Source organism: Periplaneta americana, chromosome 7 (genome assembly GCF_040183065.1).
Source record: "Periplaneta americana isolate PAMFEO1 chromosome 7, P.americana_PAMFEO1_priV1, whole genome shotgun sequence".
NCBI classification, from domain to species: Eukaryota; Metazoa; Arthropoda; class Insecta; order Blattodea; family Blattidae; genus Periplaneta; species Periplaneta americana.
Window position 1 is genome coordinate 10,508,550 of NC_091123.1, and position 10,994 is coordinate 10,519,543.

General features: G+C 39.1%; 1 protein-coding gene across 1 annotated transcript; it reads right to left on the reverse strand.

Annotated features, from left to right (window-relative positions):
- Positions 1-285: 285 nt before the first annotated feature.
- Positions 286-10,772, reverse strand: LOC138702655 (spidroin-2-like). The gene is made up of 3 exons (XM_069829982.1): positions 10,758-10,772; positions 6,757-6,850; positions 286-1,427 (listed from the first exon to the last, which is right to left on the reverse strand). Exons 1-3 carry the CDS (start codon positions 10,770-10,772, stop codon positions 301-303), a joined length of 1,236 nt encoding a protein of 411 aa, XP_069686083.1. The 3' UTR covers positions 286-300.
- Positions 10,773-10,994: the final 222 nt, after the last annotated feature.

Genomic DNA, 10,994 nt, shown 5'->3' on the forward strand with positions numbered 1-10,994 from the left:
TTGTTCTGGAGCCGGGTATCGACCCGGAACCCTTCGCATAGCGCGCGAACGCTCTACCGACTGAGCTACCCCAGGAACTATACACGACACCGTCACGGTGACGGTGACGGTGACGGTGTCGTGTACAGTTCCTGAGGTAGCTCAGTCGGTAGAGCGTTCACGCGCTAAGTTTTATATTTAATTGATAAGATGAAAATGGTTTAATAACTTAGGTATTTAATCAAAGAAAAACAATATTTATCCTTATAAAACGTATATTTCGATTCAGGAAAATTGTTAACATTCTAATTTCTAACAAAACTATTGCCTTGGTCGATTGTTACGTTGTTGAGGAGCACGCTGGTGACTCGACACTCTGGAAATGAAGCTGGTGGCTTGGGCTGCACCGCCGTCCTGGAACGCGGCGGGGTTGAAGTCGAACCTCGGAAAAGCATTCCCATCTTGAGACGCCCCACCTCCCAACTGGGCCGCTGCTGTTCCGAACTGTGCTGCACCACTTCCCAACTGAGCTGGCCCGGTCCCGAATTGGGCGAGAGCGCTCCCTATTTGAGGCCCAGCCCCACTGCCTAGCTGGGCAGCTGTCCCGCTTCCCAGCTGGGACGGACCGCTAGGGAACTGTCCGAAGTTGGGTCCTAGAAACCCGCCCGGACCCGGGAACAGCGTCTGCTGCTGTCCTTGCACGCCTGGGCCGCTGAAGCTGTAGTCCCCTATGTTGGGAGCCCCTCCGTAGAAGCCGACAACAGATCTCTGATCTCCACCAGACGGCGCTGCGGCAGAGATTTGGGCTGAGTTATTACTGAAGCCTCCGGTTGGGAAACCGGGCGATGCCTGCAGCTGGGGTGGGAATCCTTGCCCGAAGTTGGGACCCGGAAACTGGAACCCGCTGAATTGCCCGAAGCCCTGGAGCTGCTGGTTCTGCAGTGAGTTCCCATTGGTGCCCGCCAGCTGGCCGGCCGTCTGCTGTGCAGATGTTATCGGTAGCGGGTTTGCATTCTGATTTAATCCGAATTGATTTGTCAGCTGCGCTCCCGTTCCGAAGTTGAAGGGCGGGAACTGTTGCTGTTGTGCGAGAGCTCCCTGATTTGGCACTCCCGCGAACTGAGGGCTGATGTTCTGGCTGTACCCCTGCGGTCCTATCCCGAAGTTGAACGGCCCCGGTTGGCCCCCGAAGTTCTGCAGTTGCGCAGGACCGGCGTTGAACTGCTGCTGCTGCTGCTGAGGGAACTGCGCGAGCGTGTGCAGCTGCCCTTCGCCCCCGCCCCCCGGCGCCTCCGTGCCCACGCTCTGCTGGTTTAATTCAGCCGTGGAGGACTGATTGTCCGGGGACTGCTTCGTTGCGGCTGCTGCGCTTTCTGGAGACCTCAGCTGACTCGGGAGTCTCCTGTACAGATTGTACAGGTGGAACGGGGGAGGTGAAATGGGGCGGTCTGTAACGACATCAACATCTGACATTTTTTTTTTATAATTTAAGAAAACTTTAATATACAATGATGTACAATACAATTGTGCTTAAAATTTATAAATATTGTGCTATAAAAGCACACAAGAAACATGTATAGAGGTTGCAGTTCCATGACTGTCCTCTGGCAATATGTGGAACAAAACAAAAATGTTAATATTAAAGATATTTTATTAATTTGTCCTACAGAATCATATCTGTAATATTGACAGTATTATAGATATTATTCTGTAAGACAAATTAATGAAATATCTTTAATATTCCCATAGCTAGCAGTGCATATTTCTGTACAGAGTACTGTGCACTTAACTGCGGAATCCCGGCCAAACAAGTCACTCAACTGAGTGCGCTCCTAATATAATGGCAGTTGACATTGGACACATACGTCAACATATATGTCTAACTTGGAGTCAGGTAAAAAGGAAACATTCAAGGAGGAAGGTTCGGTCAGGTGCTGTGGATTGAATTCGGCGTAGCTCAGTGGTCAGAGCGCTTGGTACTTAGAACCAAGGAGCCGGGTTCGATCCCCGGCACCGGAGCGAATTTTTCTCCTCAAATATTAAAAATGTTAATCTTCAAACAACAGATCTGAGTGTCTTCTTATTTGGCGAGGCGGTGGAAGTTGTTCTGGGATGGTATTAAACAGTTCATTTTGATGGTTAACCATTGAGTGATGAAGTCGTATGTAGGAGCTGCGCAGGGTGGATTCAACTGTAGGCACGTTCAAGTCTTTGTGTAGGTTGTCTGCAAGGTAGTCTATGGCGAATCCTCGGCCTCATCTCGCCAAATATCATCTCGCTATCATCAATCTCATCGACGCTAAATGACCTAGTAGTTGATACAGCGTCGTTAAATAACCAACTAAAAAAAATGTAGGTTTTCATTGCGGATGTACCAGGGTGCATCCACGATTAGACGAAGGACCCGGTTCTGAATTGTCTGAATTCGTCTGATTTGGTAATTGGATGCAGATCCCCATATGCCACAGCCATACATCCATATAGGTCTGATCAATGAGAAATATGTCTTTTCAAGTGTAACGGCAGTGGTGATGAACTCTTCAACAAATGTTTAACTTGATATAGTTTATGTCGGAGTCTTTCACTATGTTGCTTATATGTGTATTCCGACTCAATTTCCTGTCCAAGTACAGACCTAGGTACCGCACTGACTCAGCATGTGATACTTCTTCACCTTGTAGAGTGATGGATTGATTTTCAGTTTTTATTTTATAGGTGAACTGAATAACATTGGATTTGCTAGGGTTCATTTTAACTTTCCATTTGTTACACCATATATCCACTAAATGTAAAAACTGTTGCAATTTATTAGCTGCCATTTCACATGAAACTTAACATGTGAAGTGAGCACTGAGGAGAGTGCAGCCGTGCCTGAACATATACAGGGTGATTCAGAAAGAACAGTAAATATTTTAGGGAGTGATTAATTATAGGTTACTGACAAGGAAGGCTCAGCAAGAGATAATGGATTTTCACGATTGTTCCATTTGAAATCAGAAATCTCCCTATAGATTTCTACATCCGGAGAAAGCCTAGTTTCCGAGACATGATTTTCTCAAATTCTTCAATCCAGAGCAATAACAGCTAATGCAAACAGTACTATATGCTAGATATATCAGGCAATAAATCTCATCTAACTCCATACCGTACTGTCAACGTCTCCTTAAATAATGTAAGTTATGACCATAATATTCATGAAATTGACTATAGAACAGTCTATGAAGAAATGATAAGGAAATGTAAGCATACCTGAAATTACTCAGTGTACTGATCACAGTAGCGGAAATCGTTGTAAAAAAAATTCCGAAAAACACAGTGGAACTTTGCATCACTAACTTTTCATAAAAATAAGTTTCTCACAGTCAGATTTAGAGCAGTTCAGCGTGAAAACAGAATTCTACAAGAGTCAGGAATTTATCAGGTTTGTTGTCAACGTATCCGGCTTTATGCCAGCCATATTTAAACATATTTACATATCTTACTTATGGCTTTTAAGGAACCCGGAGGTTCATTGCCACCTTCACATAAGCCCGTCATCAGTCCCTATCCTGTGCAAGATTATCCAGTCCCTATCATCATATACCACCTCCCTCAAATCCATTTTAATATTATCCTCCCATCTACGTCTCGGGTCGACACCTGTGGAGTAACGGCTAGCGCGTCTGACCGCGAAACCAGGTGGCCCGGGTTCGATTCCCGGTGGTTGAGTTTTTTTCCGAGGTTTTCCCTCAACCCAATATGAGCAAATGCTGGGTAACTTTCGGTACTGGACTCATTTCACCGGCATTATCATCTTCATCTCATTCAGACGCCAACTAACCTAAGATGTTGATAAAGCGTCGTAAAATAACCTACTAACCTCTACGTCTCGACCTCCCTAAAGGCCTTTTTCTCTCCGGCCTCCCAACTAACACTCTGTAAGCATTTCTGATTTCGCCCATACGTGCTACATGCCCTGTCCATCTCTAACGTCTGGATTTAATGTTCTTAATTATGTCAGATGAAGAATACAATAATATCAAAAGAAGTACTTATGCAAATTTTGGCCACTGAGCCGCAATTACGAGGGCCGTAAAAAAATAAGATCTCCAGCGACCGTTAACAGAAAGAAAAAAGAATATTGAAACAGACACAGTAATTGTTGAGCTATTTTTCAGCAACATATTCCCCACCGGAATTCAGACATTTGGGGATAGACAAAGAGGTGCAGACGGTTGTCAAACGCTGGTTCCGATCCCAGGCGGCTGACTTCTACGACACAAGGATACAAAAATTGATCCCGTAGTATGACAAATGCCTCAATTCCAGTGGGAGATATTTTGACAAATAGCGCAACAATTGATATATACTAATAATAAATCTGTAGCCGAAATTTTTCTGGTAATTTTCGATTTTCCAAAAATAATTGGTCCTAACATATATAATTAACCACCCTGAAACCGAAAAAAGCTTTTTTGAAATTTTTGTTTGTATGTCTGTCTGTCTGTATGTTTGTTACCTTTTCACGCGATTTCGATGAAAATTGGAATATAAATTAAGTTCGTTGTAACTTAGATTTTAGGCTATATGGCATTCAAAATACATTATTTAAAAGGGGGGTTATAAGGGGGCCTGAATTAAATAAATCGAAATATCTCGCTTATTATTGATTTTTGTGAAATATGTTACATAACAAAAGTTTCTTTAAAACTAATTTGCGATAAGTTTTATTCCTTGAAAAAGTTTGATAGGACTGATATTTAATGAGATAAATGAGTTTTAAAATTAAAATAATTGCCATCTAAGGCGGTGTATTGAAATAAAAAACAAATGACTTCGTCTATAAGGGGCCTTGGATACAACAATCGAAAGCTATGAAAGATAGCCTACAGACAATGTTTCTGTGTTTTATGAAGTAATATCGGAAGCTAAATTAACCGATTTGTATAATTAATTATTATTTCACCATTGGAAAGTGTAGTTTCTCTAGATGGACATAATGCTATAATGTTATTACAGTAAATTCTGATATAATATAATGTAATATAATATAATATAATATAATATAATATAATATAATATAATATAATATAATATAATATAATATAATATAATTTAAGTTATTTGAAGGGTTCACAACCATAGTGGGCCAAGCGCCATTTACTGAATACGTAGAAAACAAGGGTTAAAATTAAGTTATTACCATAATTCAATGGAAACCTATAACAAGCAAAATAAAATATGCACATTAAATCTAAATGATTTCAATCTACATTAAACTATGGTTGCATGTAATAAAAATTAAGAAACATGTTAAAGGAATTGTCATTGCACCAAAAGAGTGTCTCTGGACCAAAATGATCGCATTTTAATTATTTGGATGCAATTTAAATTAAGTGACATATTAAACGATTTATCCTTCTATCAAACACGAATGTTCCCTGGCTCAAATGTCCTATTTTAATTATGTAATTACTTTATATTTATTTCTAAGGGGTGCAGCGGAGCGCACGGGTACGGCTAGTTCACAATAAATCTTTCCATGCAATTGTGCTTTTTTATGTAAACGGCCCCAGGGAAAATCACTTTCTGGACGGTCTCGTAATTGCGGTCGAAAGCCAAAATTTGTATAAGCTCTTCTTTTAATATTATTAACAATGTTGAAGGAAAAAAAATAACATTTTCTTTATCTGCCCCCATCAAAATGTTTGCTTGTAATTTCTCTATTGTCTTATTTCGGATTCTTGTGTTGAAAGCTTAAAAACTCTAATAGATACCACATATAGTCTACACTTGGTGTTTTTTTTTTTACTTTTAGTGCATAATAATCCTGATCCCTTCACTTTAGAAAGCTAGTCATTAAATTTGACTGTGTATTTCTTAAACACTCTGTATAACAGCTGATTATTAGGTTAATAAAATACAGGGTTATTGTAAGATGTGTTACTGTAGTCAGATTAAAAAAATGTGTTCAACACTAGAATATCAGATACTACTGGGTGTTCAGTTCAAAGTGTGTCATGGCTCGCTGTATGCCGTCATGTGGCTAGCCAATGAGCCTAGAGAATTCAATCTTCCTACACTTCCGCAGAGGTGTATAACCTATGAGGCAGAGAAGTTGCCTAGCAAGTACGGCGTTCATTCTGAAGAGTACGCACCGATGCGTACGGTAATGCCGGTAGTGACAGTAATGTGAACTGTTTGGAAATACGTACTGTCGGGATATGGGGAGAGGGTTAAGACGATTACTTACGTATTTGTTGACATTAACTTCGACGGTCAACATGGACACGGAGCATTTGATTTGTGTTGTGGAATGTTACCGTACGCAACCGATGATAACAAATACCCTGCGTACGACTTGCCGGCGCAAAACACAGTTCGAAAGAGGTTATGGTAGCACACAGACCGTACAGACCGCCATCTGTTGCTACGACGTTCAAGTTATACCTTACACGTTCTCAAGTTCAGAGTGAAGAACGCCTTAAATAATAGGCAACCTCTCTAACATATAAGCTGAAACTCGCTTCAAATCGGTGACCCAACAACAGTGACGTCATGACACACTTTGAAATGAACACCCAGTATTATGAGTTAAGAAAAACTGAATCGTGATATGAAAGGCATTAACGGAAAACTGAATATATTTTACAACCATAATCTAGTTAATAATTGCCTCCCCGCGCTCTGAGTTTGAAACTCGATGATGCTGAAACACACATACAAGACAGCATCTGTAAAAAATCTGCAGAGAGAACTTGTTTGAATGAAAGTAAGCCTCATGAGAATGAACTTCACCTATTACGCTGGGCCTGGTCGTGGAGTTGACGACCTCTTGCGCCGACGCGTCGGACAGCAAACAGCTGCACAGCAACAGCGTCGCGACGAGAGTCTGCAACAACACACGCGCTATTATACAGAGTGTTCATTATAATTGAGATGACAGGTTTTGAGAGAAATTCACGTGATAGCCTGCGAATTTTCTCGCATCAATTATTTTGAGATCTTTTGTTGTCAAAAACAAAAGTTTCTAATGTTTCCATGACAACGGTTGATCTGTCTATTCAGTCAGTTATCGCGTTCTGCATTTTAGCTTTACTATATTTTGCATAATCTAAAAACTGTGTAATTGTATATGTGGAATTGGTTTAGTACTTCATATTTCTTTAGATCACTAATGAAATATTGATTTATAATTCGTAGTAATTATAAATCTATAAAAATGGTTGAGAGGTTAGGAATACTTTCACAAGTCAGAAAAATTGACGTTTTTGTTCTTTTTGCATGGACATTAATTAATATTTAATCAATATACTCTTCTTTGTCCCTACGTGTATATTTGATTCAAGGAAGTATTTCATTAGTTTCTCTAAAATTTACTGATGTCAGAGTAGGTCTACAACATAAACTTGATTATCTGTTCGCCCCTCTTTGCAGAACTTCAAATGATACAAGTTTATAAAAACCACATACCCTGGAAGAACTGAAGAATAGCATCCGGAAAACATAGGCCTCATTTCTCAACGGGAACTACAGCGAGTGATGCATCATTTCTTAAACAATTGCGACAAATATTTGGGATAAGAAGGAAGACATGTTCAGCGCCTCCTGGCTTAATTTGAGTGAGTAAATGATGTTTCCAGAGCAATATTTTACATTACTAGTTTGTAGTTTATCGAATTTCCGATATTAGTTGGTGTGATGACAGATAATATGTTCTCTGTGTAACCGGAGCCTGTGATCGGTTCGGCCGAGAACATGGTGGCCGCTTTGAGATTCTTCTACAGTCTATCCACTCAGTAGCCTACATTACCGTCTCCAATAAGAGATTTTGATTAAACAAAGAAAAACAAGAAATGTATGAACCATTCCGACCTTTCCGCTCTTCCAAATATAACATACCTATTAATCAGTGGGTCGTCAGTGTGGCCTTCGCGATCTCCAGATTTCAATCCGGCCGAGTTTTGTTTGTGGGGTTATCTTAGAGAACGAGTTTTCCTGATACATCCAACAATCTTACTGCAACTGAAAGATGCCATCTCGCAAGAAATTGCCAATATTCTAAGACATTATCTGCAAAATGCTGTGCATGGTGTCGCAGACAATACTGTACGTGAACAAGAGAACGGCGGACATCTTCCCAATGTTTTGTAAACCCCGTTGTTTGCCCAACACTGTGATGTTTTTTTGTTTTTTCCCTGTCTCAAATATTGTAATATTTATAGTGGTTTAAAATTTGAAATGACTTTTGAAATACTCTATATATACGAGACTGTTGTTTCCCCTGCAAAATAGAGAATTTCAATAAGGATATCCTGAACTAGCACCAACAGATAGCGAGCGTGTACTTTGAGGGATGCGCTTTGCGTATGCATTTGTTTTCCGGTATATAAACATTGAGGATTTACGTAGTGTATTAGTACATTACATACTTTTAAAAATAACTCAAAATGCCAAATTTTTGTTGTGTTCCTATATTAAAAACCAGGGAAAGCCCTTTTTCTTCATTCAGGTCCCGAAATATTCTGAATATATACTTTAAACCTTAAGAAATTTAACCAATTAAATTGCGTCTCGAAAGTGCTAGCTATTAAACAAAAATAACTACTTCAAGTAAGAAATTGCTGGCTGCAGTTTCATTTTGGAGGAGGTGAAAGAAAATTAATAAAAGCATATGCAACCTCGAAAGCTATGTTAGCTTAGATTATATTCAGTACATGAAGTTTACGTCAGCATTTTACTCCTGCAGTAAACTCTCGATTTACTGTGATGTTCATTATCCAGGACGATCCATAGTGAAATACATTTCGTGAATAATGTTTTTAATGTGCTGTACACTACTTATTAAAACCATGTTTTACTTAAAATTTTCAAAATCATCCTACATAGTATTGCATGTTCTTAACCTACAAAACACAGGAATAATCGTGATACTACTGTTATCATATTATATCTTATCAAACATTGCATTTGATCTTTCTGCAACTAGATAAAAAATACGAGGAATTCAATCTCGATAGTCCCTTCCCTATAAAAAAAAAACACACTGGTGGCTGCATATCCTGTTTTTACAATACCAATGATTAAAGAGGTAATATTCACCTTCGACAAAGTTTCTTTTTTTTTTTTTTTTAAATTCATGCATCTCGTTCTCAAAGTTCTTGTTTAGGTTCATGAACATTCAATTTACTCGTATCTACTGCGTGTTCAGTTCAAAGTGTGTCATGGCTCGCCGTATGCCGTCATGTGGCTAGCCGATGAGCCTAGAGAATTCAATCTTCCTACACTTCCGCAGAGGCGTATTACCTAAGTGCCAGAGAAGTTGCCTAGCAAGTACGGCGTTCATTTTGAAGAGTACTTATCGATACGCACGGTAACGTCGGTAGTGGCAGGAATGTGAACTGTTTGGAAACACGTACTGAGGTGAGTTTTTTTCTTGCTGTCGGGATATGTGGAGAAGGTTAAGACGAATACTTACGTATTTGTTGACATTAACTTCGACGGTCAACATGGACACGGAGCATTTGATTTGTATTGTGGAATGTTGCCGTACGCAACCGATGATAACAAATACCCTGCGTACGACTTGCCCGCGAAAAACACAGTTCGGAAGAGGTTATGGTAGCACACAGACCGTACAGTCCGCCATCTGTTGCTACGACGTTCAAGTTATACCGTACATGTTCTCAAGTTCAGATTGAACGCCTTGAATAATAGGCAACTTCTCTGACATAAAAGCTGAAACTCGCTTCAAATCGCTGACTCACAACATTATCCATTCTCCAGTATGGAATTTTAGGGTGGGGAAATGCTTGTAATTCTAATCTCACTCCATTAATACTTATTCAGAAAAGAATCATTAAAATATGCCTTAATAAACCAATTGATTACCCATCTGAGCGTTTGTTTACTGATTTTAATGTTTTGAAAATTAAACAGATTTATTGTATTGCCTTATTAATCTTCATACATAAAAACCGTAATAAATTCAAATTGTATTATCATAAATATGGAACTAAAAGATCCGATTTTATACGACTAGAGGAACCAAAGTGTTTCACAAGCACAGCTCTGAGCCATAGTACCTACTTTGGTCCAAGGTTATACAATAAAATAATTGATATATACCCAAATTTGGAAAATTTTAGTATCAGGAATTTAAAAAATAGCGTTAGGAATTTAATTTTTAAAGAATATATATTGATTTAATATGTATATGTATTTGTATGACTTAAATTGTTAAAATTGAAATTGTATTTTTAAATTTAATTTATTCCTGTAAATTTTTTTTTCTTGACCCAGTTTGTGTCAAAAAATTATCTTTGTGTTTAGATATCTCCCTGAGCACGAGTTTTTTACTCATTCAGGGAAGAACTAAGATTGTATTTCTGTCAATGTTATTTTCTTAACAATAAACAATAAACAACAGTGACGTCATGGCAACTTTGAAATGAACACCCAGTATATTCTGCATACTGCAGATTTCCCCATCCATCTCTTAAGGGGAATCGCTCAGTATTATGCAAGTTTACGCTGTTATTTATTGTAAATTAAATTAAATTATGAGGTAAGAAAATACTGAATTATATTAAAATATACTAGATTATACAAAATAATTATAAATATAATTTGACACGCACAGAAAACCAACAAGCGGGAAAACGTAATCAACTGTAGCATATGACATAATATTGCCTTACAACTTGTTGTGCCGCATGGAACGCTCCTGCCATCTAACGGTAAATCTTCGCATAAGATATCCCTATAGTAGTAATGCACCCGAGAGGAGCTCTACCTACCTGAGTGAGCGCCATCCTGTATCGTAACACTGCCAAGCCCTCTGCAAGGCGCCTCAGCTTTTATATATGCGACTTTCTTTTGCAATTGAATGCAGCAATCACGGCGCCCTGATCGTTTCCTTATAATTCGATACGACGAGCGCAGTTCACTCTTGAGCGGTTTTTAGGTTAAGGTGATTCTGTTGTCGAGCCCTGCCAGCTTCCGGTGTCTCTGTACAACCCGTAATAATGCGTCCC